The sequence below is a fragment of the Notamacropus eugenii genome, chromosome 6, assembly GCF_028372415.1.
Source record: "Notamacropus eugenii isolate mMacEug1 chromosome 6, mMacEug1.pri_v2, whole genome shotgun sequence".
Classification (NCBI taxonomy): domain Eukaryota; kingdom Metazoa; phylum Chordata; class Mammalia; order Diprotodontia; family Macropodidae; genus Notamacropus; species Notamacropus eugenii.
In genome coordinates this window covers 295,806,849-295,830,565 of record NC_092877.1, presented here as the reverse complement: position 1 = coordinate 295,830,565, position 23,717 = coordinate 295,806,849, and the positions used below count along the sequence as shown (strand labels likewise).

The 23,717-nt window shown below is 37.6% G+C and overlaps 1 protein-coding gene across 2 annotated transcripts in view; it reads right to left on the bottom strand.

The window, feature by feature from the left end:
* Positions 1-7,251: 7,251 nt before the first annotated feature.
* The window catches only part of GTF2F2 (general transcription factor IIF subunit 2), a 161,661-nt gene continuing 145,195 nt past the window's right edge, over positions 7,252-23,717 (bottom strand). For both annotated transcript variants that reach the window (XM_072617189.1, XM_072617190.1), the window contains 2 exons: positions 23,067-23,210; positions 7,252-7,931 (listed from right to left, as the gene is read on the bottom strand). In XM_072617189.1, the coding sequence (XP_072473290.1) occupies positions 7,812-7,931; positions 23,067-23,210 (264 nt within the window). In that variant the 3' untranslated portion in view covers positions 7,252-7,811. The remainder of the gene's footprint in view (positions 7,932-23,066; positions 23,211-23,717) is intronic.

Below are 23,717 nucleotides of genomic sequence, written 5' to 3'. Positions count from 1 at the left end.
CCAGGTCAGAAGCTGATGAACCTACTTGACCCAGTCCAGCAGTAGATTCAACCATCCAGTCAAGAAGCCATACTCTGTGAGGACCAACCCCATCTATTAAAGACGTCAGCTGAATAGTGAAGTAACTCATCCATTTCTGATATTATGCTTCACAGAAAATTTTGAGGGTATCCTCTAGAAAAAGAAAATACATTAAGGTCCTGAAGTTCCAAAGTAATGAGTTGCCTTGGCTATATGTATTCTCTATGTGTGTGCCTCCTTACTATTCTTTGAAGTTTGTACCACGCTCTTCTCCATGTATACCCAGTATGTCTATGGGAGACTGCAGTCCTAGTTTTTTGGGGAAATACTTTGTAACTAGTGTTTTTTTATTATTCTATTTGAGGCAATACCTTTGTTAAAGAATAAATTGAGTCTACTGGGTGATTGTTAAAGGGAAAGTACCCCAATAGGAACTCAAGGGCTAGTCAGTGTTAATAGATCAGCTACCCACACAATTATCCCTAGAGATATGAAATAAGAAGTAGTTACCCTTCTGGGACTCAGATTGCCATTACTAGTCTGGGAGAGTGACCCCAAAGCGGGTATTTTGCTTGCAATACCCCAAGACATACTTCACCATTAAATAAGACCGTTTAAAATATCAAAGGCCAGTAACATGTCCAATCTACCATCACTGAAATAAAGGGTGGCTGCTATACAATTCTTTTGGCTAGACTTATGTGTAGAATGGATATGTTTAGATACCCAAATTGACACTTTATGATATGTTGAAGGAAGGGGAACTATAAGCTGGCTGAACTGATGAAACATTTTAAGGTTACACAAGAGCAGGACTTTAAATGCCAAAGAATAGCTATGAACTATCCAAAATACTGCCTAGCTGATTATTTTGCCTAAGAGGTAGAGTTCAGTAAGATCTCTTGTTCATTTCAAGCCAAGGAATTCAGAGAAAAATGAGTGGCAGAGGCAGTTCCAAATAATGGTGAAGGCTTAAAATAGCCTCATAGTAGACAGTTCAACGTCTAAATCTTAAGTTATAGAGAGGCATTTTTGCTACACCTTGCAGTCAGGTAACAGCATCTGTGATAAGGAAAGAAGATATAGCTACTGAGAGGTTAATTGATCATGTGCCAACTGGCATAGATAGGATGCGAACAGCCCATCAGGGTAAGAAGAACATGATGCCCTCACCATAATGGTAGCTAACATGATGCCCTCACCATAATGGTAGCTAAGGAGCACAGGAGAGGAAACACTTGCAAAAAGATTAACTGTTACCACTAACACAATAGTCTTGAGTCTCACACAGGTGCAACAGGTGCTGTGACAATCTCTTCATACTGGAGAGAAAATGGCTCTTGGAGTCAGGGAGATGAGTTCAAATTCTGCCTCTGCCACATACTTGGGCAAATCTTAACCTCCCAGTGACACAGGCAACTTTTTTACTTTTTCTTTTTTTGGGTATATAGTTTTTTTTTATAGTATTTTACTTTTTTCAATTACATGTAAAGACAATTTTTAACATTCATTAAAAAAATTTGAGTTCCAAATGATCTACCTCCCTCCCTTCCCTCCCCACCAAGGGAAGCAATTTGATATAGGTTATATATGTGCAATCATGTAAAATTACATTTCCATATTAGTCATGTTGTGAAAGAGGGAACAGGCCAAAAGAAAAAACCACATAAAAAAATGAAGAAAATAAAAATAGTATGCGTTGATTTGCATTCAGGCTCCATCAGTTTTTTCTCTGGAGGTGGATAGTATTTTCCATCATGAGTCCTTTGGAATTGTCTTAGATTTTTGTATCACTGAGAATAGCTAAGCCATTCACAGTTGATCATCACACAATGTTGCTGTTACTGTATACAATGATCTCCTGGTTCTGCTCACTTCAATTTGTATCAGTTCATGTAAGCCTTCCCAGGTTTTTCTGGAACCATCCTGCTCATCATTCCTTATAGCATAATAGTCTTCTATCACAATTATTCTTCTTTACACTTAAAAATGCTTGATTGATTCTTGCATTTTCATTTTTTCTGCCTCACTATCCCTCAGTCCCTTACCTTCCCTCTTCACGCTGTCTTGCAATCAGATATAAACATAATCAAGTAAGTCAAACTCACACGTTGGACAAGTCTGAAAATGTATATGCTGGTCTTCACTTCTGCTCCCATTTCTTGTTAAGAAGTGGGAAGCTGTTTCATTTTGGTCCTCTGGAGAAGGGGTGTCAAATCCAAATAGAATCATATATAAGGATCAATGTGGGCACATATTGACGTAGAAAACCACATATTAACATTACTTGCTTTTATTGTATTTTAATTTACTTTGTAAGTACTTCCCAGTTACATTTTAATATGGTTTGGCTCACTCTGGAGTGTTGTGGTCTGCATGTGGCATGTTGGACATCTTTCCTTTGGAGTCATTGCTGGTTACTGCATTGAAGGGAGTCCTTAAGTCTTGTAGAGTGAGTTTTCTTTACACTGTTATAGTCATTATATAAATTATTCTCCTGGTTTTGCTCACTTCACTCTAGGTAAACTTGTATAATTTCTCCTAGGTTTAAAAAAAATCCATCCCTTTTGTCACTTCTTATGATGCAATGATTCTGTTACGTTCAGATACCATAAGTTGTTCAGCCATTTCCCTAACAGGCACCTTCTTAGTTTCCAATTCTTTGCTACAACAATGCTGCTATATATATTTTTGGTACGTGTACATCCTTTCCCTACTTCTTTTAACTCTTTGGGATATGCTTTTTTTTTTTTTTTTGGGAGGGAGGTATCATTTTAAATTGCTTTCCAAAATGGATTTGTTAATTTATGGTTTCATCAGTGCCTGTCCTCTCACATATCTTCCAACAACTGTTATTTTCATTTTTTGACATCTTTGCCAATCTGATGGGTCTGAGATGGAACTTTGAAATTATTTTAATTTGAATTAAATTATTAACTATTTGAAGCATTTTTTCTCCTAGTTTTTTTCTCTTGCTCTTCTCTTTTTGAGAACTGTTTACCTCTTCATATCCTTTGGTCATTTATCTACTGGGGAAGTGACCCTGAATTCTTGAAAGGGTATATCAGTGAAACATAAAGTCTAATAGTCTTAACAAGCCAGAAAGGTTTCCAGTACAAACCTGGCAATAGACCAGGTTGTTCTTAACCTTTTTTTTTTTTTTAAAAATATTATGGACCCCTTTTTCCTATGGATCCTTTCTCAGAATAATGTTTTTCAAATACACAAAATAATATTCCAAAGGAAATCAATTACATTGAAAGTTATCAAAATAGCAAACAAACTCAAAAAATCAGTTCATTCACTTTAGGTTAAGAATTTCTGCAGTAGACTGTATATTTGTTGTCTGACAATCAGTATATTTAGTTCAGAGATGTTCTTCGGAGGGTTAGCCTCTGTATTGTGTCTGAGGGGTTTATTTTTAGACTAGAAAGCTGATCCAGTTCTCCCACTATTTAGTAGCAAATGCTCTCTAAATGGATAATTACATATACACGACAAATTGAGAACAATCTATAAATAAAGCTTATGTATCCTAGTGAGGTTTACTTTTTGAAAAACTATTTTGCTGTTAAAAAAACTTTTTCAAGTTTATTAAGGCTTTGTAAAACATAATTACAAGAAAAATGATCTATTAGCATATACATTGATTCCTTCTATATTATCTTAAAAATTTTTATTTTAAAATATAAATTCTCTCCATTCCCCCCTTACCACAAATTGAGAAAGCAAGAAAAACAAAACCTTTGTTACGAATGTGTATAGTCAAGCAAAAGTTTCCACATCAGCCAATATCAAAAAAGGAAAAATCATGTTTCAGTCTGCACTCTGAGTTTATCACTTCTGTATGAGGAGTTGGGTTCGTTATGAGTAAGTATTGTGGATTTGTTATAAATTGTTATTGATCAGAATAGCTAAGTCTGTCAGAATAATTATTGTTACAATGTTGTCACTGTGTACAATGTTCTCCTCGTTCTGCTCACTTCACTTTGCATCAGTTCATGTAAGACTTCCCAAGTTTCTCTGAAATTATCCCCTTCATCATTTCTTACAGTAGAATAGTATTACAACACATTCATATACCATAACTTGTTCACCCATTCCCCAATTGATGGGAACACCCTCAGTTTCCAATTCTTTGCCACCACAAAAAGAGCAGTTATAAATCTTTTTGTACATGTTGTTTTTCCCTCTTTGATCTCTTTAGGTTATCGATCTAATAACCCAGTGAGGATATGCTGAAGGATATATTTTACATCCAGTTAGAATCCTGGTAAAAAAACAAAAGCTGAAGTATAGGTTTCTTCCTAATGTTTTAGGAAGAATCTTATCCTGGCCTTGTAGATTTAGTTGCATTTTGACCAATGTCCCCACATCAAATTTTGAGATAGAATAACACAAATATGCCATCCTACTTTTTGTCTTAAATATAAAAAAAGAGTTCCACCCTTGGCACGTGTTGGTCATACATCATCAGTTTTCTTCCTTACTAGAGATTCCCAGGCAATAATCAAGAGGAGGCAATGTTATTTATTGCTAAATAAATCTACTGGTAAATCTCGGAAAATGCTATGGTGGTAAGAGAGAGAGGATGGGAGAAAAATTTAGCCACCACATGGTTAATTTTGCTAATTTATTTTACACTACATAGAAATGAGAGCTGAAGTCTGTGAAACATTTCATCTTCATATTTCCCAGAACCTAAGGCTCTCCTGCCTTTGTACAGATGGTCATTATCTGTGCAATTATATTTTGGCTCAGGTAACCTAAGTCATTGTCCATGACCTGAATTTGTGAAAAGACAAATCCTAAATCAGTCTCCAAACTTTAAGACATGTTATATGAGTCCAATAATCAAATGAACATAGACTCAGGTCTTTTGTTAGGGCAGCTAAGTGGTACAGTGGATAGAGTGGAGTCAGGAAGACCTGATTTCAAATTCAACCTCAGATACTTACTAGCTGTGTGACCCTGGGCAAGTCACTTAATCCTGTTTACCCCAGTTTCCTCATCTGTAAAATGAGCTCAAAAAGGAAATGGCAAAACCACCCGAGTATCTTTGCCAAGAGAACCCCAAATGGGGTCACAAAGAACAGTAGGGGCAGTGAGAACAAGAAGAAGCAAAAGCCTTTTGTTCCATACTTTATATACAGGGATATCTTGATGCAAATGATAGGTCAGCAGGCACAAGTCAGAAAAATGCTTCCATTATAGTCAAAAGGTGCTAAGATATTTTTGGTTGTAACTTATAAAAATGTTGAAAGCATTGAGGGTTTGCCATCTGAATTGCTGCAATCACAGGTCTCTTAAAATTGAGTAACACTTGTACGTACAAAATCTTATAGGGTGTACACAACTCCCAGATCAGACCACTTAGTAAGTTTCCATATGGAGCAGATTAAGACCAATGTTGAAGGGGAAACATGGCTGCTGTCCCTTTTCCAGTCATTTTTATACTAAAATAGATTATTCCTTAAGGGCTATTTCTCTTTAGAATGAAGATCACTGAGTAGCTCTGAAGCTCAGCAAATTATTTTTAGTGATTTATCTTATTTGCAACAATATTTGTTAAATGCATTCAAGTGTGCAAAGCACCTTAATCTGAATGTTGTAACATTTTTGGGACAGGTTTTAAAGGATGAGGTAGGCATATATATTATCATCCTCATTTTAAAGATAGTAGACTGAGGTTAATCTATTTCTAGATTGTCACATAGCCAGGTCTTCCTGACTCCAATGCACTAAACACGGAAGCCTCTGGGCAACATGTGGCCCACTAACATTCCTGAGGCCACTCCTGTGGCCTGAACCAGATTAAAATGTAGTTCTTATCTGATTTTAATGTGCTGTTGTATTAATAAAAAAAGAAATGCATAAATACATGTGGTTTTGTGTCCATGTGACCTGTGGGGATTCCTCTGTATGGTATGGTGACCTCTGTTTCTATCTGAGGTCAGCCCTTCTGCCATACATGAACGCTGCTTTCGGAACCCTTTGCTTGTGTAAGACTCAGGCAACCAGGGATAGAAGAGGAAGCAGAGGTGGTTGTTTCATTCAGGAGTAGACTCCACAGGAGGAAAAAAGGGAAAATATTGTTGTCTTGTTCTGGGGACCTGGTTTTGGTGCTTTTCAAAGTATTTTCTTTTACATTCCTGGGATTACTGTGTCAACTGAGTTTTCCTTTCTTTTCTACAATAAATTTTACTGATGCCTTTTGTTCTTACATTATACTTATTTTTGGATATAACTCCCAACCCAATCCTGCAGTTGAATCCTCCCTTCGAGTCCCATCTCTCTGGTGAGAGAAGAGAGGTGTATTTCATTATCCATGCTTGGAGATCACTACTGGGTTTTTCAATTACTCAGACTTTGTCTCTTTAGGAATTATTTTTTCATTTTGCAGCCATTATGTATATTGCTAGCTCACTTGGCATGAACTCACACAAATTTTCCACATTTCTTTAAACTCATCGTATTTGTCATTTCTTACTGCACAAGAACATTCCATTACGGTCCTATACCATAATATGTTTAACCACTCCCTAACTGAAGACAACCACTTTATTTCCAGACCTTTGTTATCACAAAAGGTTCTGTGTTGTGTTTTCTTACGGTAAACTTTATAGGTTATAGTTTTTTTAGGATTAAAAAAAAATGGAATCACCTTAGCTCTACAGCATTCCACAATGATGGGACTTTACAAATTCTCCCCATTCTTTTACATTTCCTTCCTTCTCCTTCACCACAGTCCTCTTTTGGTGACATGAGTCAACAAACCTTTTAAATGACTGGTTGTTCAGTCATTTTGACTCTTTGTGACCCCATTTAACAAAAGCATGACAATACCATCCATGGGTTTTTCTTGACAAATATACTGGAATGGGATTTGCCATTTCCTTCTCCAGTGGATTAAGGCAAACCAGTGTTGAGTGACTTGCCCAGGGTCACAATGCTAGTGTCTCAGGCTGGATTTGAGCTCAGGTCTTCCTGATTCCAGGCCCAGAGCTCCATCTACTAAGCTACCTGTGAGAAGTTTATACTGTATGCTTGCAGAGGGCACAGTTTACCTATCTCATTCTTTTTTTTTAAAATGTGCTTCAGCTTTGGTAAAGTATTTTGATTTTATTTCTATTGAATTAAAGAGAAATAATAGATAAGCAGTTCTTCATTTTTCTACTACTCAAATTAGAATCGCGAGGGCCCAAAAGACAGTAATATGGAATACTTTGGTACAAATTAAAAGTCTCTTTTATTGATAAATTTAAACTTAAAACATGATCACATTAAAAAACCTTAACAGGTAACTTTTGTTCTTCAGCATGTTTCAGAATGGAGAATTCTTGCTCTTTTCATTCAGGAGACTGTGGTTGCCTTTCTTCCACTTAGCAACACCCATCTGCATTTTCTACCAATTGTCCACTGTGGGCAGGTAAAGGCAAAGCTTCATTTAACAAGACATCTGCCATTAATTTGAGTCTTTGTGTGGTGTTAGAAAATCTTTCCTTATCTTACATTTTAAAGTCAATACTTGAAAACAAAACTAATTTTAAAGCGAAACAATCCCTTGCATTGGCTTATTACAAATTTCTTTTATAAATAACTCCCCCCCCCCACTTTAGAAATTTTATTTGAAAAACAAACAAAAAAGTGAAGCTGGAGGAATTAAAAAATACCCATCTATACTGTCTTAATAGACTGCTCAAAATTTTGAGGACAGCTGCAGGGTTTGCTTAGTACAGTCACAAGCTACTGGACCACCAGTTCCTGGTTGGCAGACAGACAAAGCCTTCTTAATCACTTTTATCCTCTCCTTGGTAATGTCTGTACTCTGGCTTCAGTTCCCAGGTATTTTTGTGGGTTCCCTTAACATTGTAAATGCCTATTTCTCTCAAGATTTCCTTCAGGTATATCTAAAGAAGAAAAAAAAAGAAACCACAACAGATTAGATTATGAAGGAAGACAATCACTATATTTTGCTTAAAACACAATTATTTGTTTGCCAAAGCAAACTTCTGTGTAACAAAAATTACGACCTGACAAATGTCAAGCTCTCAGTGGGATTTCTTGACTAAAGAATTCTGCTATATTGGTTTTTGACACTATACTATTAGTCATATCACACATACAATTACCATGTATTTGAATTCACAAGAGGCTGGAAATCTATGCATGCCACCAAATTTAAAGCAGAGGTGATTTTTCTAGATGGAAATACCTAGCAAATGTCTGGTGTTCAATGTTTATCATTATTATGATACTGCATTAATAACAGGAGTAGTAATGATTCATCTCTGTCAACCCTGGGAGTAAATCGCGGAGTTGTACAAGAAGTTACAATGCCGGCGGTTGTGGAGTGGCCTTGAGGGTCCAGGAGAGGGGGAGAAAGGGTCAGTTAGTACTGTGGCCACAGGTACTATGGAGGAGAGTGCGTGAAGCAGGAAGCACAGACCTCTAAGTTTGTTAGTCACAGGGGACACCTGGCTAGTCAGTCATGTTCTCTGTTACCCCTGGGTCATGGAAGGGACACTGGCCTACGCTGTGAGGACATCAGGAAAAATTCAATAGTGATGGCAAAGTGCTTTACAATACACTGCAGTTTGCTCTGATTGCGTCAAGGGGCATACAGTGCTGTACAATTCCTCCTCACTGACGGAGAAGTAAATGAAGTTACGAAAAAGGAGAAAAAAGGTCCCAAAGTCCTGTGGATCATTCTGCTATATATAGTGCACAACTCGATATCATGCTGCTCCAGGGTGTAAATAACTACATCCCTGCCCACAGATGAGGAGAGAAGCAGCATGCTATAAACTGACCTATGTTAACTTAATCATTTCTCCTTTAGTTAAGACTCTGAAACTCCACTGACCAGTTGTGGAAGCTTCTAGGTCCCCTAAGTGCTGTCTCTTTCTGACTCTTGGGATGTCAAGGGAAAAATACCAGGAACATCAATAGACCTTCCCTGCTGCTTTCTAAATATGAAATTTTTTTGGGGGGAAGAGTAGAGATGAGAGATGGAAGAAATATTTTAGAAACTGACTATTCTGACAGGGAAAGGCTGAGCTTTTCATTGCGTGATGGACAAATCACTTGGTTTTGTGGAAGCTAAGTTCTGTCATAGTTAAAGCAAAGCATTTGGGCTAGATCAAGAGTTTATAACTTGAGACCTGAAAACTTGGTTAAAAAATTGGTAACTATTTCAATTCAACTGGTTTCCTTTGTAATTCCCTGCATTTTGTCCTATGTACTTACAGAGATTATTCTGAGAAGGGGCTTGCTCTGACCTCTGAAGGCCTGAGATTCTTTGAGTTCCCTGAGTCAGTGAGATACACAATCAGGGAATGAGGTTCTACAATTAACGGGGAAGGCTTGTACTTCATTCTTCCCACAATCTGCAATATCACACAGCAAAGGGTAAATGTTTTTTAAAAATAAAATAAAACTGTTGAAAAGGCTCTCTGTCCTGTGACGTCAGCACTCCCAGCTCAAGCCCAGCAGGTGGCAGCACCAGTAGAGCCTCCTTGACCATGGGCTGGAGGAGCAACAAGGGGCCTTTCTGAATGCACACGCAGATGATTCTGAACTGCCCAGATGACAAACAGGTCAATTGCCTATTACTTCAACAAATTTTACTTTTTTAAACAGGCATACACATCAAGAACTAATGGAAAAGGAATCATAAACTATGTTAGGCACAAATTATCTGCAGTCTAGGTACAAAATGATCACTATAGTGATTTATTGGGTCAGTTTCAGTGAATTAGGTAAATATGTGAAAAGTGCCTGTAAAATAGTGGTTTGCCTTTTAGAAGCTAAAGATTAAAAAAAAAGACTGAAAGAAGGTAAACTGAAAAGAATTCCCAGCATTTTTCCATGTCCAGATATTGACTTCTGAACTCCCAGGAGATGTCTTCTAAAAGTGGAACTTGAGTATCCTTACATACTTTTAGAAGACATCTCCTAGGGGTTCAGAAGTCAATGTCTGGACATGGAAAAATGATCTCTGTGCAAAGCTTACCTGCTTGTTCTCAAATCTTTAACTGATGGGGTGCACCTCTGTTTGACCTAAACTCAGTTATCCTGTCTGTGGTTCCCATTCAACATTTATTAAAATCACAAGTGGGACTAAGTGATCTCTGAAGTCACTTCCAGTCCTAATATTCTATGACCTTGACCAGGTAATACAGGCTGAGGAAAAAAGTCATACATGCAGGTAGTACCCTAGGAAGAGCTCTCAAAGGAAGAGCCCTAGACATGGACAAATGTATGTGGGGATAAAGGAGAATGGGCTGGGGCAAGGCTGGTTAGACATGGCAGTTAAGAGAACACTGAGGTGTGAGGAGGAGACCACGGTTACACCACAGAGTCAATGCCATCACTTCTTCGCTATGGGCTACATATCAGCTACGTGGAGTACCCTAACACATTACTGATGCCTTTGTAGAGTTGTGGTCACATAGTTTGAGAAAAACACTGTGGTATTAATTCAATCTTCCTGTACGTGACTAGGTTGCTTTGGTACTGTTTGTAAATTACTCAGGTAGAAACTGTAGGCAACACAAAAAAATATGGAGATTTATAAACCTCGACTAGGATCACAGACAAACAAAAGTCTCTCTCTTTTTGGTTACTGAGTCAAGTTCTTAAGTGATAACTACGTTGGAAAAATGTCATTTCATTCTGGAGAGTGACCCTCCAACTGCATAAGTACAGGTCAATTATGCATAGACAGAACATCCAGGGTATTTTTAGCATGGGGAGTGAGGGTTCGTCCAAATTCTGAGTACTGGAATCTGTCTCTTCCTCCTATAGATTTTGTTTTTGGCCTTCCATTATATTTTTAAAGAAAGAAATCTGCCCTAAGTCGATCAATTTTCTATCACAAAAGATTGGGGAGATTTCTTACTACGGATTGCTGTGCTGTTCTGCAGTACAAGATCTGAAGGAATCAACTGGCTCGGGTCCAGCAACTCTTCCTCAAAGAGCTTTGTGGGAGTGTTTACAGCTAGACTGAATTTGCGAAAGAAAGCCCCTCTGTGGGAGAGAAAAGCAAGTCATGTAAGTGGTCCTGACAGGTCAAAGGACTAGGAAACCACCTGCATTTGGTGCAGGGGAAAAAACTGTGGTTTTGAGGTAGAACCGTGTCCTCTAGCCCTCTCCATCCTACCTCTCCCAAGCCTGCGTCAACAGATATAGAATCACATGGAATTCTTCCTGCCCCTTCTCCCACTGCTGCCATTTCTTGTAACCATTCAACCATCTCTATGGATGCTCTAAAATAAATGATGAACTGATGTCTAGAAAGGATCTAGCCACATCTGTGAGATGCTTTGCATAAAGAATATATTTGAATTTCAAGAGGGTAATTAAAATACCCCAGAAAATGAATTTACTTTTAGGTTAAAGTTGAAACCTAATCTCTCATACTTCTTATGTAAAGTAAAAATGCAATTCAACTTGGTTTTTATTCACAGATCTTACACAAATGTTTATGAAAAGGTTACATTTAAATTAAAAAAAATTTTGGATAATGTAGCCACTAAGGAAAAGGAATCTATATGTTCTCTTCCTGCCCCCCCCCCCCCCCCAAAGAAGCATAGGTGTTTAGCTTGCTTCATTTCTGTTCAACTTTGTTACTGCCCACACAAAGTTAACCCAGGCCTGATGAATTCCCAAATGACACTTGTCATTACAAAGTGTATTTCCTATTCTGAAGTGAGATGTCTGTTTCAACAGAGGTAGTTTCTCCGTGGTTGGAGTTTTTCTGTTTCACAATTACTTTTGGGAGAGATGAAGGATGATGACTGATTTGGTACTACAGAACAACAAGCTACACATTAAATTCAATTTGTGGGTCACCCTGCAAATGGAAAACAAAATGGCAGCTGATAAAAATCTCAAATAGATGTATCCTTCTTTACTGGACAGACCGTGGTTTATAAAGATAGCTGAAGATTAATAGTAAGAAAGTAAAATTTCAATGGCCAAAGTTCTTACAACTTTGAAAAAAAGCTATCAGGAACATGATGATTTTTATTAACACTATGAAACAGGGCAATGGGTATTATATAAAAAGGAAGGGAAAATGAAGTCATAGTGTCTTGTACCAAAGCAGGAATGAAACCACTCTAAATCTTTGACAAGTGGTCATCTAATCTCTACTGGAGACCTATCGAGATGGGTCACTAACTCACCACCTCCTGATACATCTCATTTCACTTTAGAACAGCTCTAATTATGCCCAACTAGCTCTCTTCTACAAAATCCAACATAATAGGTGTATGAATGAATCATCAGGTATAGGAAATACTTTTCCTAATGCTCCCCACAGGGCCACGTATAAAGTAATGAGATGAAGATGATTCTTGAGAAAAAGTTGCAAGTACCAACACCAACATTTATGAACATGTAAATAATCTCTAAACTGTGTCACCCCTAGCACCTTCAAGGAACAAGGTGTGCCATCCATAAGCAGATTTTTCATATTCTAAATAACTGAAAATATGAACTTCAATATTATTCCTTATTTTAAAAGTATACCTAATATATAGTACATTAACGCTCAGAGTACAATGAAAGGGTCTGTTACGGTCCAGGGGAAAGAACACTGGCCTCAGAGCTAAGGGGCCTAGGCTCCTATTTCAATTCTGAAGCCAACCTGCTATGTAAAGTTCTACAAATATTAGGGATGATGATGATGATTTCCCCTTTCTAAACTTCAATCATCCCTTCTTTTATTAATGCCTTATTCTTTTTGAGGGCTGGGTGCTGAAGTCTCAAGATTCTTCCCAGCTCTATGACTGCTGTGACCTTATGAAAGTAAAGCTTCTCACCAAAGTCCCACAACAAAATACAAAACAGCCAAGAGTCCCCAGATTTCCTTATTCCCAGTACAGAGGCTTACCTGACAAGATCAACTGCATCTATTATTGGTTACCTTAGCAAGATGAACTTGCATTTCTAACTGCCTCTGATGGATACCATGTGCCATTTAATCTACTCAATTCTTTTCCATGGTCTGATCTGTAGGCTTTAAGGTCTCAAAGGGCATCTCCTATGTCCCAATCCAATAACCTAGTGCAAAGCAATGTGTGCTGGGCACTGAGGAACACAAAGATGAGATGAAAGGAACTCCCTGGTGTCAAAGAATTTGTACTCTACTGGAGTGATCGACACATAAAGAAGCAGAAGGTGGCTGATTTGGTATGAATGAAAAGGGGCAGGAAATGATCTCCAGCTATGCGGGCGTTTGTCCATTAGCAACTATGACTTCTGGCTCCTGCCCCAGTCTTCCTCATATTGTGACCATTGTAAACTTCTGTCACAGTGGGAACTCAAGACATCCGAAAGATGACCCACTTTGGTATGGTTGCACATTTGCCTTTACCTCTACTTAGCTGAGAATTCTGTTCAGTACTTTCTCAGTTTCTGCTGGGCCTTTTTCAAAGATTCTTAGGAAATTATTTCTCATTAATTCGTTTCACACTCCTGACTTTTAATTTCATACGCTTTTGCTACAGATGATTTAGACTCATAACTTTCACCATCTGAAAGTTTCCTTCCTTAGCCCCTTTTCAAGTTCAAGCACATTTCAAAATGTGATAACCAAACAAAATCCTAAATGATTGCTAATCAGGATTATATCCTCCTACGCAGTCAATAACCCAGACCCTGTACTGAGGTTGCTGTTCGTATAAATCTTATTCCAAAAACTTTTGCTTTCTTGATGTGCTACTGAATATAATGAACATTTTGTAATCCAGAGGCGAGGTGAGAAGACCAAGTTACCTCAATCTGGCACAACAATATATGTGTATGTAGTGTAGCACTTGGTGGTTACAAAGTACTTTCAAACATTATCACATCTAATCCTTATAGTAACCTAAAGAAGCTAACAAGGACAAGTACTACTATCATCTCCATTCTTTTTTGATGTTGCAAAAATCAGAAAGACTAAGTGACTTGTTCTAGGTCATAGAGCTGGGCTTTTGCAGAGAACCAGGTCTCCAATCTAATTCTTCTGATTCCAAATTCAGAGGTCATTCCAGTCTATCTCATTGCTTGGGAGGCTTAGACAGTATCATATGGAGAATGCTTTAAATTAGACTTACTGATAATGGTGGCTGCAAACCAATATGACAAGGCACAATTAAATGAATTTAGAATCTGTTAACTAGGAATAAATCCTTGAAGACCCAACAGCACTAAAGACAACAGATAAAGATTAAGATGACACAACCTTGTTTTCGAAAGCTGTGAAATGAATTACAGCACCTCGGTACTCTGGCAATCTGAGATCAAAAGAGGAAAAGCTTTCTTGCTCTTAGTGTATTTGAAGAAAATATATTGACATCACTGAAGCTGAAATTAAAAGGCAAGCTTAGGATCTCTGTAGGTGTATTTTGTATCAATAGACAAATTCACAATGAGTTATGCAGCACTTTCAATGAATAGGGAATTGTTCATATTTAAAAAGTCTGGGTTGAGGGAATGGTTTAGTTTTGAGTTCCTGACAATGATAAAATTAATTCTTATGCAACATCCTACTTAATCACTAAAACTAGCTGTATTTACTCATTTTTTAGTCAAAAGGCGACCTCTTTCAAATCTAGCTTTCAATAACAAAAGCTAAAAATATTTAATTTTGTTTTCCTAGTTGATTGTTATTCACTGAGGTCACTTTTTAAATATAGTATCTTATTTTTTTCCAATTACATGTAAAGATAATTTTAAATTTTTGTTAAAAAATGTTTTTGAGCTCCAAATTTTCTCTTTCCCTCCCTCAACTCCCCTTTCTCTAAGACAGTAAGCAGTCTGATATAAGTGATATATATGTAAAAGAGATTTTCATATTAGTCATCCTATTAAAGAAATAGACCAAAAGAAACAGACACATACACACACATGAAAAATAGTATGCTTCGATCTGCATTCATGAAAGTTACATTTTTAGCAAAAAACAGATTGAATTTATCCATGTATACAGGAAGCAGTGGCAGAAATAAAATTTCAGTTTTAAGAAGTCTGAGAAGGAAGGGATAGCAACCTATCAAAATCATATTACTTCCTCTCTCCACCCCACTCCCCTCACCCTTCACCTTTTAAGTTAAGCAGCAAGCCAGATGTGGAAGTTAGGAGGGAAAAAAAGGCAAGTTTTAAAAGGCTGAAGTTATTTCTTCCAACTGACTTAATTTTAGGAATTAAGCATAAGATGGTGAGCTGGAAGATTAAAATTGTAACACTTACTAAGACCTGCAGAGCATGATAGATTATTTTGGAAAGCCTACTGAAAGGAGCATTGATTCTTTTCTGAAATAATTTTCATACCAGGCATGAAAATAAGTTCCAGTCCAAATGTTAATGCACTCCTCCCCCCAAAAAAATTCCCCTAAAAAGCCAGGGCAATTTAATAAGAATCAGCATATATCTAGAAATGGAAACAGGAAGATGGGACAGTAGATGATACTGGTAATGGTATTTTTCAGATTAAATAGCATTTTTGTGGCTCAATGTTATTTGAAAACCAGTTATAATGTTGACACATGGTTACTTTCAATTTTATTAGGTCGTACCTGTTTCATGTATTGCCCCTGCCTGAACACTGAGGATTCTAGGATGCATATGATAATTCTAATTCAATCGACATTTTTTTCTACAAGAATATAATACTTTATTAAAATAGCTATGCAGTTGACTTTCTGATTGCACAAGGTGATACAATATTTCACTAATACAAGCCTATAATGTGATTAGGTCCTTTACTGATACAAATTTAAACCCTCTGGGATAGCACTGTATATAATCTTTTTGAGTGGTGGCTGAAAAATTCAACAGAGAGACATAGCATAGAGCAAAATTAAAAGAAATATTAAAAACATATATACAAATATTTTTTTCCCCTAAATTTAAACTCACTGATCACAATTTAATTGACTATCCTTAACAGAGGTAAGTAGAACTTAATCTAAATCTTGTCGTTGGTTCAGAAGCCTTCTGGAATGTATGAAAATGGTTCTCTGCTTTCTCCTAGTTAGGGGCTTATTTTCAAAAGAAGTCTTTAGTATCAGCTTACTTTTATACAGAACCTGTTGTTTAAATTCTGGTTATTTTGTATCCCTTAAGTAACCCCTTTAATTCCTGCATCTAAAGAGTGTATTTGGCTTTCTAAAGTCAAGTATTACAGCCTCCCCCCTCCCTGCCAAGCTGTCCCCTTTATGGCAGAAACACAAGTGGTTCTTGTGGTGTTGGCCTATAATGTCTGCTACTGGGTGCCCTCACTAAGTCGGTGACCAATAAGGTGAGCCTCAGTAGTACAGGTGGGCCACCTGGTTACCAGGGAAAAGAAAAACCAGCCCAGTTCAGAAACAAAGCAAATGAAAGCTTCCTTACTTATTGTAATGGTAAGAGAATTTGAAGGTCTTCCCTGCCTGTTAATAGACCCATGTGACCTGTTTTGAGCTTTGGCCTAACCCACAGCATGAGTCACATGGAACCGATGGTGGGAGGAGGTTGCTGAATGGGTGCAGTAGAAGAGCGAGGCAGAGCTGAGAGAGAGAGAGCAAGCAGAGCAGAGAGGCTAGTGTGAGTGAGAGGCAGTTATTTTGCCTTAAAGGATCTTCTTTGTGGGGAGGTCTGGCAGAAGGAAGGCCAGCTCCCTTATTGGTGATGTGTACAAACTTGGTTGTTATCATAGCGGAACTGGCTTTCTGGTATCTGAATAAATACCTTGGTTTTGTCTTTGATGAAGATAGTTTATATTTTGCGAATTTATCCTGGAAATACACATGCATATCCATAGTGGGTGCTGTGGGCATCACACTGGTGCTACACTTATCACTGATGAAATCAGATCAATGAGTAGCTGTTGCCCTTCTACTTTGAGGGGGAGGGAGAGAGGGAGAGAAGAGACAGAAAAAGGAAATAAAGAAAGATCAAGGACTCATGTCACACTCTTCCCTGGGTCCATCTCTTTCATTCATGAGTTCCCGACAACCATGTGATGAAATAATTTTCACATATCCCATCCCCTTCCTTGTAAATGCTGTTTCAAATCATAGTCAGTTTGAAGAGTGTACCAGAAGCTGTTTTTTAAACCTGATTTCCTGACAGTTTCTTAAATAGGGCCATAACCATTTGATTAACTTTTTAATATACAGTGGGATGATACAGAATAGAATTTAATCAGAAAAAGGTAGTAATTTCTTCAAAATCTTACTCAATTCAGTAACCCCTAAGATTCTCTCAAACATGCTTTTCTGTCCCCTAGAATTATACTCAGTTTTGCTGGATAATTTATTCTGAGTTGTAAGTCTATATATGTCTTCTGGAATACTGTGTTTTAAGTTCATGGTATTCAGATAGTTTAATGATTCTTAATTTTTTTTCTCTTCAATCTGTTTTCTAAGTCAGCTGTTTTTACTATGAGATACCTTATATTTTTCTCTATTTTTTTTCAGTCTTTTGATTTTATTTTTAATATTTCTTGTTGCCTCAAGGAGTTACTGACTTCTAGTTAGTCCATTTGAATTTTCAGGGAGTTTGTTGCTTGGGCAAGGGTAATATCTCATGCCATGTTGCTAATAACCTTTCTAATTTTTCATTTCTTTTCCATTTTTTCCTCAAGTGCTCTCATTCCATTTATAAAAACATTAAAAAAAAACTTTAAAAGCCCCAACAAAATTCTTGTTTTCTTTCTTTTAAGAATTCTAATTGAGCTTGTGCTCAGGTTGTGCTTTTCTCTGAGGTATCGCTTGTACATGATTTGGGGTCATCCCTGCCACATTAGCTCACTGCAGTGGGCTTCCTTTTGTCTGACCATTCTGACTCCACACCTGAGGTTAGTGCTCAGCTGGGCAGTGCTTCTGGAGGAGAGGTGTGAGCTGGTCTTACTGCTGCTTTCTTAGGGCAATGAATATGGTGTTAGTCCAGGATCTCAGGGACAAGTTGGGGACCTGTAAGCTTTCAGGGAAAAGTCTGACTGCTGCCTTCCTCTTTGGAGCTCTGCAAATTCCTGACCTGGGTTGGGTCTGAGAGCAGGCTCCTGCTGTTCTTTGCCCCTCTGAGCCAACTGGAAAGCTCTATTGGTTCAGAGCAGTAGAATTGTAGGATCTCTTTGGTCTAGTATTCCTGCCCTGGTTACTCCTCTGCAGGCTGGCCTAGATGTTGGAAGTGAGACCCTGCTTTGAGCCTTAAGTCTGAGACATTCCCCTGCTGCTGCTGCTGCTGGCTTCTGAACTTGCTCCTTCCTCCATGTACTACCCAGCGCCTCCCTCCTCAGGAAGGCCCCTGCTGTGTCCTCACTCTGCCCTGGTTCTGTGACCCAGGACTGGGTTGGAGGAACCAAAGCTGCCAGTCGACACCTATCTCTGTTACAGTGTCCTGGTGGAGGCCCAAGACGTCCTGCCACTCCAGTACACAGCCTTTCCCTGGGAGCCTGCTTCTGGCCCTATGCTGTCTCAAGCGTCTGAAGACTATCTTCTTCTGCCAAACCAGACTAGATAAAGGATTCACTGTGATTTTTCTGAATTCCCCATTAGGATCTGGTCTGGTACATCTTATGTATTGTTAGGAAGAATCTGCGGAGAAGAGTACACTGTAATGCTTCCTACTTCTCTGCCAGTCTGGCTGTGCTCTTCATCTGGCACTGTTACAAATTTCACTTAACTCTGCCAGTGGCAGATCCTCTTTCCCTCTGCTCATCCAGGCAGATTCCTCTGTCTGTGGCCTCTTCTGTGATTGGTTGGTTGCTTCCAAGCCAGCTACACTCACTCCTTTTTTCCTCTGGACCTCAGTCCTGACTAGCCAGACTTTTTTCTCTGTTCTGCCTCCATTTGTGTAACTTGTCCCTCTCCCTGCCTTAAGCTCCTGCTTCCTCTTATGAGCTGTTTTCCCAAAGAGAAAGAAGCTGGAAGGTGAGGAGTCTTTCTGCTTGTATCTGTATTCCCAATGCTTCACACAGAACCTGGCTCAAAGCAGGAGCTCAAAAAATGATTGCTGACTTAAAAAAAAAAAATAGAAGATCAAATAACAAGTTCAAGTGAAAAACATCTTTGTTATGATAAATTAATCAAAGACGCCTGAGAAAATTAGTGACCTACATATTTTTCTGGTTCTATCAAGCAGTAAATTCAATTTCCACAAGGAAGTGCCAAAGGGCACAAAATAAGAGTGACAATACACTGTATACACTTAATAAAAAAAAAGAAGTAAATACCAAGAATGGGAACTGCTTTAAAAAAAGGTCATGTGCACACTGAAAATAGTTTAACACATCAGAAGAATATTTCTACTTTGATTTTAACAGCTGGAATTTAAAAAGAACTAAGGTCCACAAGAACAGCTGAATCTCCACTACATATCATTTCTCAGAAGTTTTAATTACTGTCTTATTCCTATTTTTATAATATAAATCTAATAATTATTAATTAAGCATTTGTTTTCATATCATGCTTCTTTGCGTATTACCAAAACCCATGCTTTCTCTCAGTTAACATTTTCTCTGAATTTCACATGTATGTTTAAATTTCTTCCACTCAAGTTTTCTTATGTCCTATTGTGCTACAGAGTGGTTTTGGTTTTTCAAAGGTTGTGAGGGCATGCTCTGACAGGCCTCAGAAGTGCTTCAAGGATGGTCCAGGATGGGCTGGGTATGTCTGCTTTCTAAAGAACAGCCAAGGTTAATTCAGAGTGGCTCATCACCAGGTTGGACAGGGTGATGACTTTGTCAGCCAGAGAAATTCTTAAAAGACCTTCCATTAAGTAAGTCCTGGATAAACCAAGCTCTGTGCTAGTGGAAAGAGTACCAATTTTTATGAAATGGCAGACTGCTGAAGTACCGGTGCTTAGATTTCATCCAATTTGTCAGAGACATCCCACATATTTTATTATCATTAATGTTCCTTTAGTCTGACACTTACAGATGATCTCTAAAGTGCCTCCTTGCTTTAAATTCTATGATCATCTGTCAATACAAACAGGACCCTAATAAAGGGATATGTTAGTTATGCTAACAGGATAGAGGCTGCTTATACTTCTTGGAAAGACCATTTGCTCTCTCCTTGCTACGGAAGTAGCACATACAAAAATGAAATTGTTCAATTAATTCCTGAGTCCCTAAACTTACAAAATCTTTAAATCTCTGCGTGATTTATGAAAAACTAAAAAATTCCTATCAGACGCTTGTTCCCTCCCAATACACTAACGCTGAAGAAAACGTATAACTTCTTACAGCCCCAGAATTTTTTACTTTCTCTGGTACCATTTTTATGTTGCTGAATGGAATTTTGGTGCTATAAACCAATAGACTGTTTCTGTACTTTCCCTCTGGTGAAAGGAGAAGAAAAAGGAAGAGGACAGACACTCGTAGTGAAAATGAGAAAAAGAAACTGCAAGTCACATGGATTAAAAGAACAACAAAAAAGAGGGAACAAGAGAAAAGAAAGAAAATTGGGGGGAAAAGCAGCTAAACAGGTCTGAGAGTAAGCTTTGGAGATGCAGACTATTTATACTTTTAGACAAAGATAAGGCTTAAATGAATGTTTGGGCCACTGATGACAGAATTTAAGGTTAAATATAGTAATTAGAATAATTTGCCTTAGCAAGAAATTTGTTATTCTTTCTTAAATAATGGATCCCCAAAAGGTATGACTTAAATGTTACAAATATTTAAATAAGCCTCTGGAGACATACATGTGTTTACATTTAGATACATGCTGTCATCTCTACCTCATGGACAAAAAGTACTTATTATAGACATCTTTGAAGAAAAATTTGTATCTTTTAACCTTACTTTCATTTCTAAATATATTCCTTTCTCCTTCCCTACCCAGAGAGTCATGCCTTATAATAGATTTTTTAAAAAGAAAAAAAGTAGTTCAGCAGAACTAACCAACAGACAGAATTATGTCACTGAAAATGTAGTATTATTTAAATTTATACTGCACCTGACTACTCTTTCCATAAAACTCTTAGAGATGCCAGAAAGAGACTTTACTCTGGGGGTTAAAGGTACAAATATTGCCACATTGTACTTTTATTTTCCACTTACTTTCTGCTTTCCCCTCACATAAAGTCACCTTTCTCCTTCAGTCTCACCCCCTTTCATATGGACAATTATAGGAGATTATTAGCTGATAACATGCTTTTAGGCTCTCCTATCTGAAACCACATAGTTGTCAAATTAACTTTCCTAATGCATATGTGTGACAAATAAAAAATTCTCTGGTTCAAAAACTCTTGGGGGGGGTAACTCATTACATAAAATGAAATACATACTCTCTACTCTGGCATTTAAGGTACTCCCCAGTCTGGCCCCAAGCTGTAATCTTTCCAGTAATTTCTCCTTACTTCCCTTCATGTATTCTATGGTAGAAACAAGCATGTCTGTGGGATGATCCCTAATCTGATGACATCCTCTCCTGATTCTGTATATATGAGTAGACGCCAGAATGAACTCTATTTCTGCAATGCATTTGCTTTTCAACTTGTTGAAATATCCTTTTCTTCTTTGAAGTATCAGCTCAGGTGTCACCTTTTCCTTGAAACTTTCCCTGATTCTCTCCTTCCTCCTCCCCAATAAAAGCAACCTCTCTTTTGCCCTGTAACATTCCACCTTATAAAGTGTCTCTCTCTATAAAATATATGTGAGTGTGTGTATATACATAGAAGTCTCATCCATACCATCAATTATAATATTTTTCAGGGCAGGAAACATTGATTTCATCATTGTGTTGTCAGTGCCTAGCACCATGACTTGTACCTATGAGGCACAAAATTAAATTTACAATTGAGAACAAGATAGCTAATTAGGCAAAATTCCCCTAGTTTCTTTTTTTGTGGTGGTGGTCAAAGGACAGGTAGCACAGGCCTGACAAATTGAAAGAAAACTAAATTTTGAGGTCATCGAGCACTAATAACCATAGTAATGGCAGCAGCTAACTTTTGTTTTGGGTTCAGTAAGTTTTTCTGATATCCAGTCTGTATTTATCTCTTTGGAGCTACCATTTACTGGCTGAACAAAATAAAGTTATTAGCCCCTCCTTTCCATGAGAGACTGTCAAACACCTGAAGGCAGCTGCCACCCTCCATTTCTCCTCCCACTTCTCTTATGCCCAGGTTCTTGACTTGATAAACTGATAGGATGCCTAGTAGCTTAGTAGCCCTCCTCATCCATCTTTTTGGGTAGCCTGAATTACAAGGAGGTTCACAGCACTCTCAATCGCTTTCTCTTGAACTTCCACACCACCACTCCTAGTTCTGTCCAAGCAGAAGAAATCTAATTCTTCCTTCTATGTGATAATCCTTCAAATAATGAAAGACAGTTTTTCACATTTACTTCAAGATGTTGTCCTCCATCTCAAGACTTTTATTTTCCAAACTAAAATACTCAATTTCTTCTATAAGAATCTGAATAGAACATAATTTCAAAGTCCTTCTTGAGCTCAATCAATTTTAATAATTTTTGTTTTCCTTATCTTATAAATGAGGGCAACACCCACAGCACCTTCATTACTGGCAGATGTGATGCTCGAATGAGATGGTAGACATAAAACTTCTGATAAATTGTAAAGCAGCAAATAAATATAAGCTATTAATGTAAATACTGATGTGTCATAATTGTGAGCTTTCTAAGCCAAGTGAGATGTAGCATCACAATTCTGGAGACAGCTCTGGAAAAGGTTACGAATGTGGTTTGAAAAGTGCCTGGCTCATAATAAGGGCTATATGAATGTCAGCTATTATGACTACTTGTCTACATGGTTATGATATAGAATAGCTGGTATTTATAAAGTGATTTAGCGTTTTGAAGAGTAGTTAAGAACTCCCCCCTTGCAGGGTTGTCATTATCCCCATTTTGCAGATGAAGAAATTGATGCTAATAAGAGATGAAGTGATTTGGGGTCCCACATCTAGGACATGTATGAGGCCAAATGTGAATTCAGGTCTTCCTATCTATAGTTCCCGTGTTCTCTCTCCCTAGTGCCACTTAAATGCATGACAATATTTCAGGGGAAGTCCCATAAAGAAGATGAGTGGGAACATATACATACCACAGGCTGCTTGGTGATGTCCACTAAATCCTTAATGTTGTAATACTGATGTTTTTCAAAAGCTGAAAACAACATGTCCAAAACCTGTTGCTTATCAGCTCTAGCTCGCTTTCCATCTTCTTTCTTTTTCTTCTCATATTCAATCTATTTAGAAAATGAAACACATGAACATATACATTTGAGACACTCTCTAAAAATACAAATAGCCATTTCTATTTTGTTGTTCATTAACAACTTCCAGTATCAGTAAAGAGTTGGGACATAGTACAGAAAACTGAAAGGAAGAACTGGTAATACAACAGCCTACAGAAAATGAAAAGGATCACTGGTCTTTCCACCCTTTGACCTATACAATTCTTCTACTATATGATCATTTTCTCAGAGGCACCATTTTGGTTTGTCAGAAGGGATAGCAGAATGATTAAATTAGTTTCTTTTGATAATGAAAAACTTAAGATATATCCTGTAATTAGGGATTTGAAATTAGTAATAAAAAATTAACTTAAACCACTTCCTAAAGGATCTCAAATAATTAAAACACTAACTAAACATTTAAAAATTCTCTTGACATAGGTTAGGAAAAAATAATATAGGTATATGTCATGTAATGCTGCCCTGATCAATGCTAAGTCTCAACATCTTTAATATATA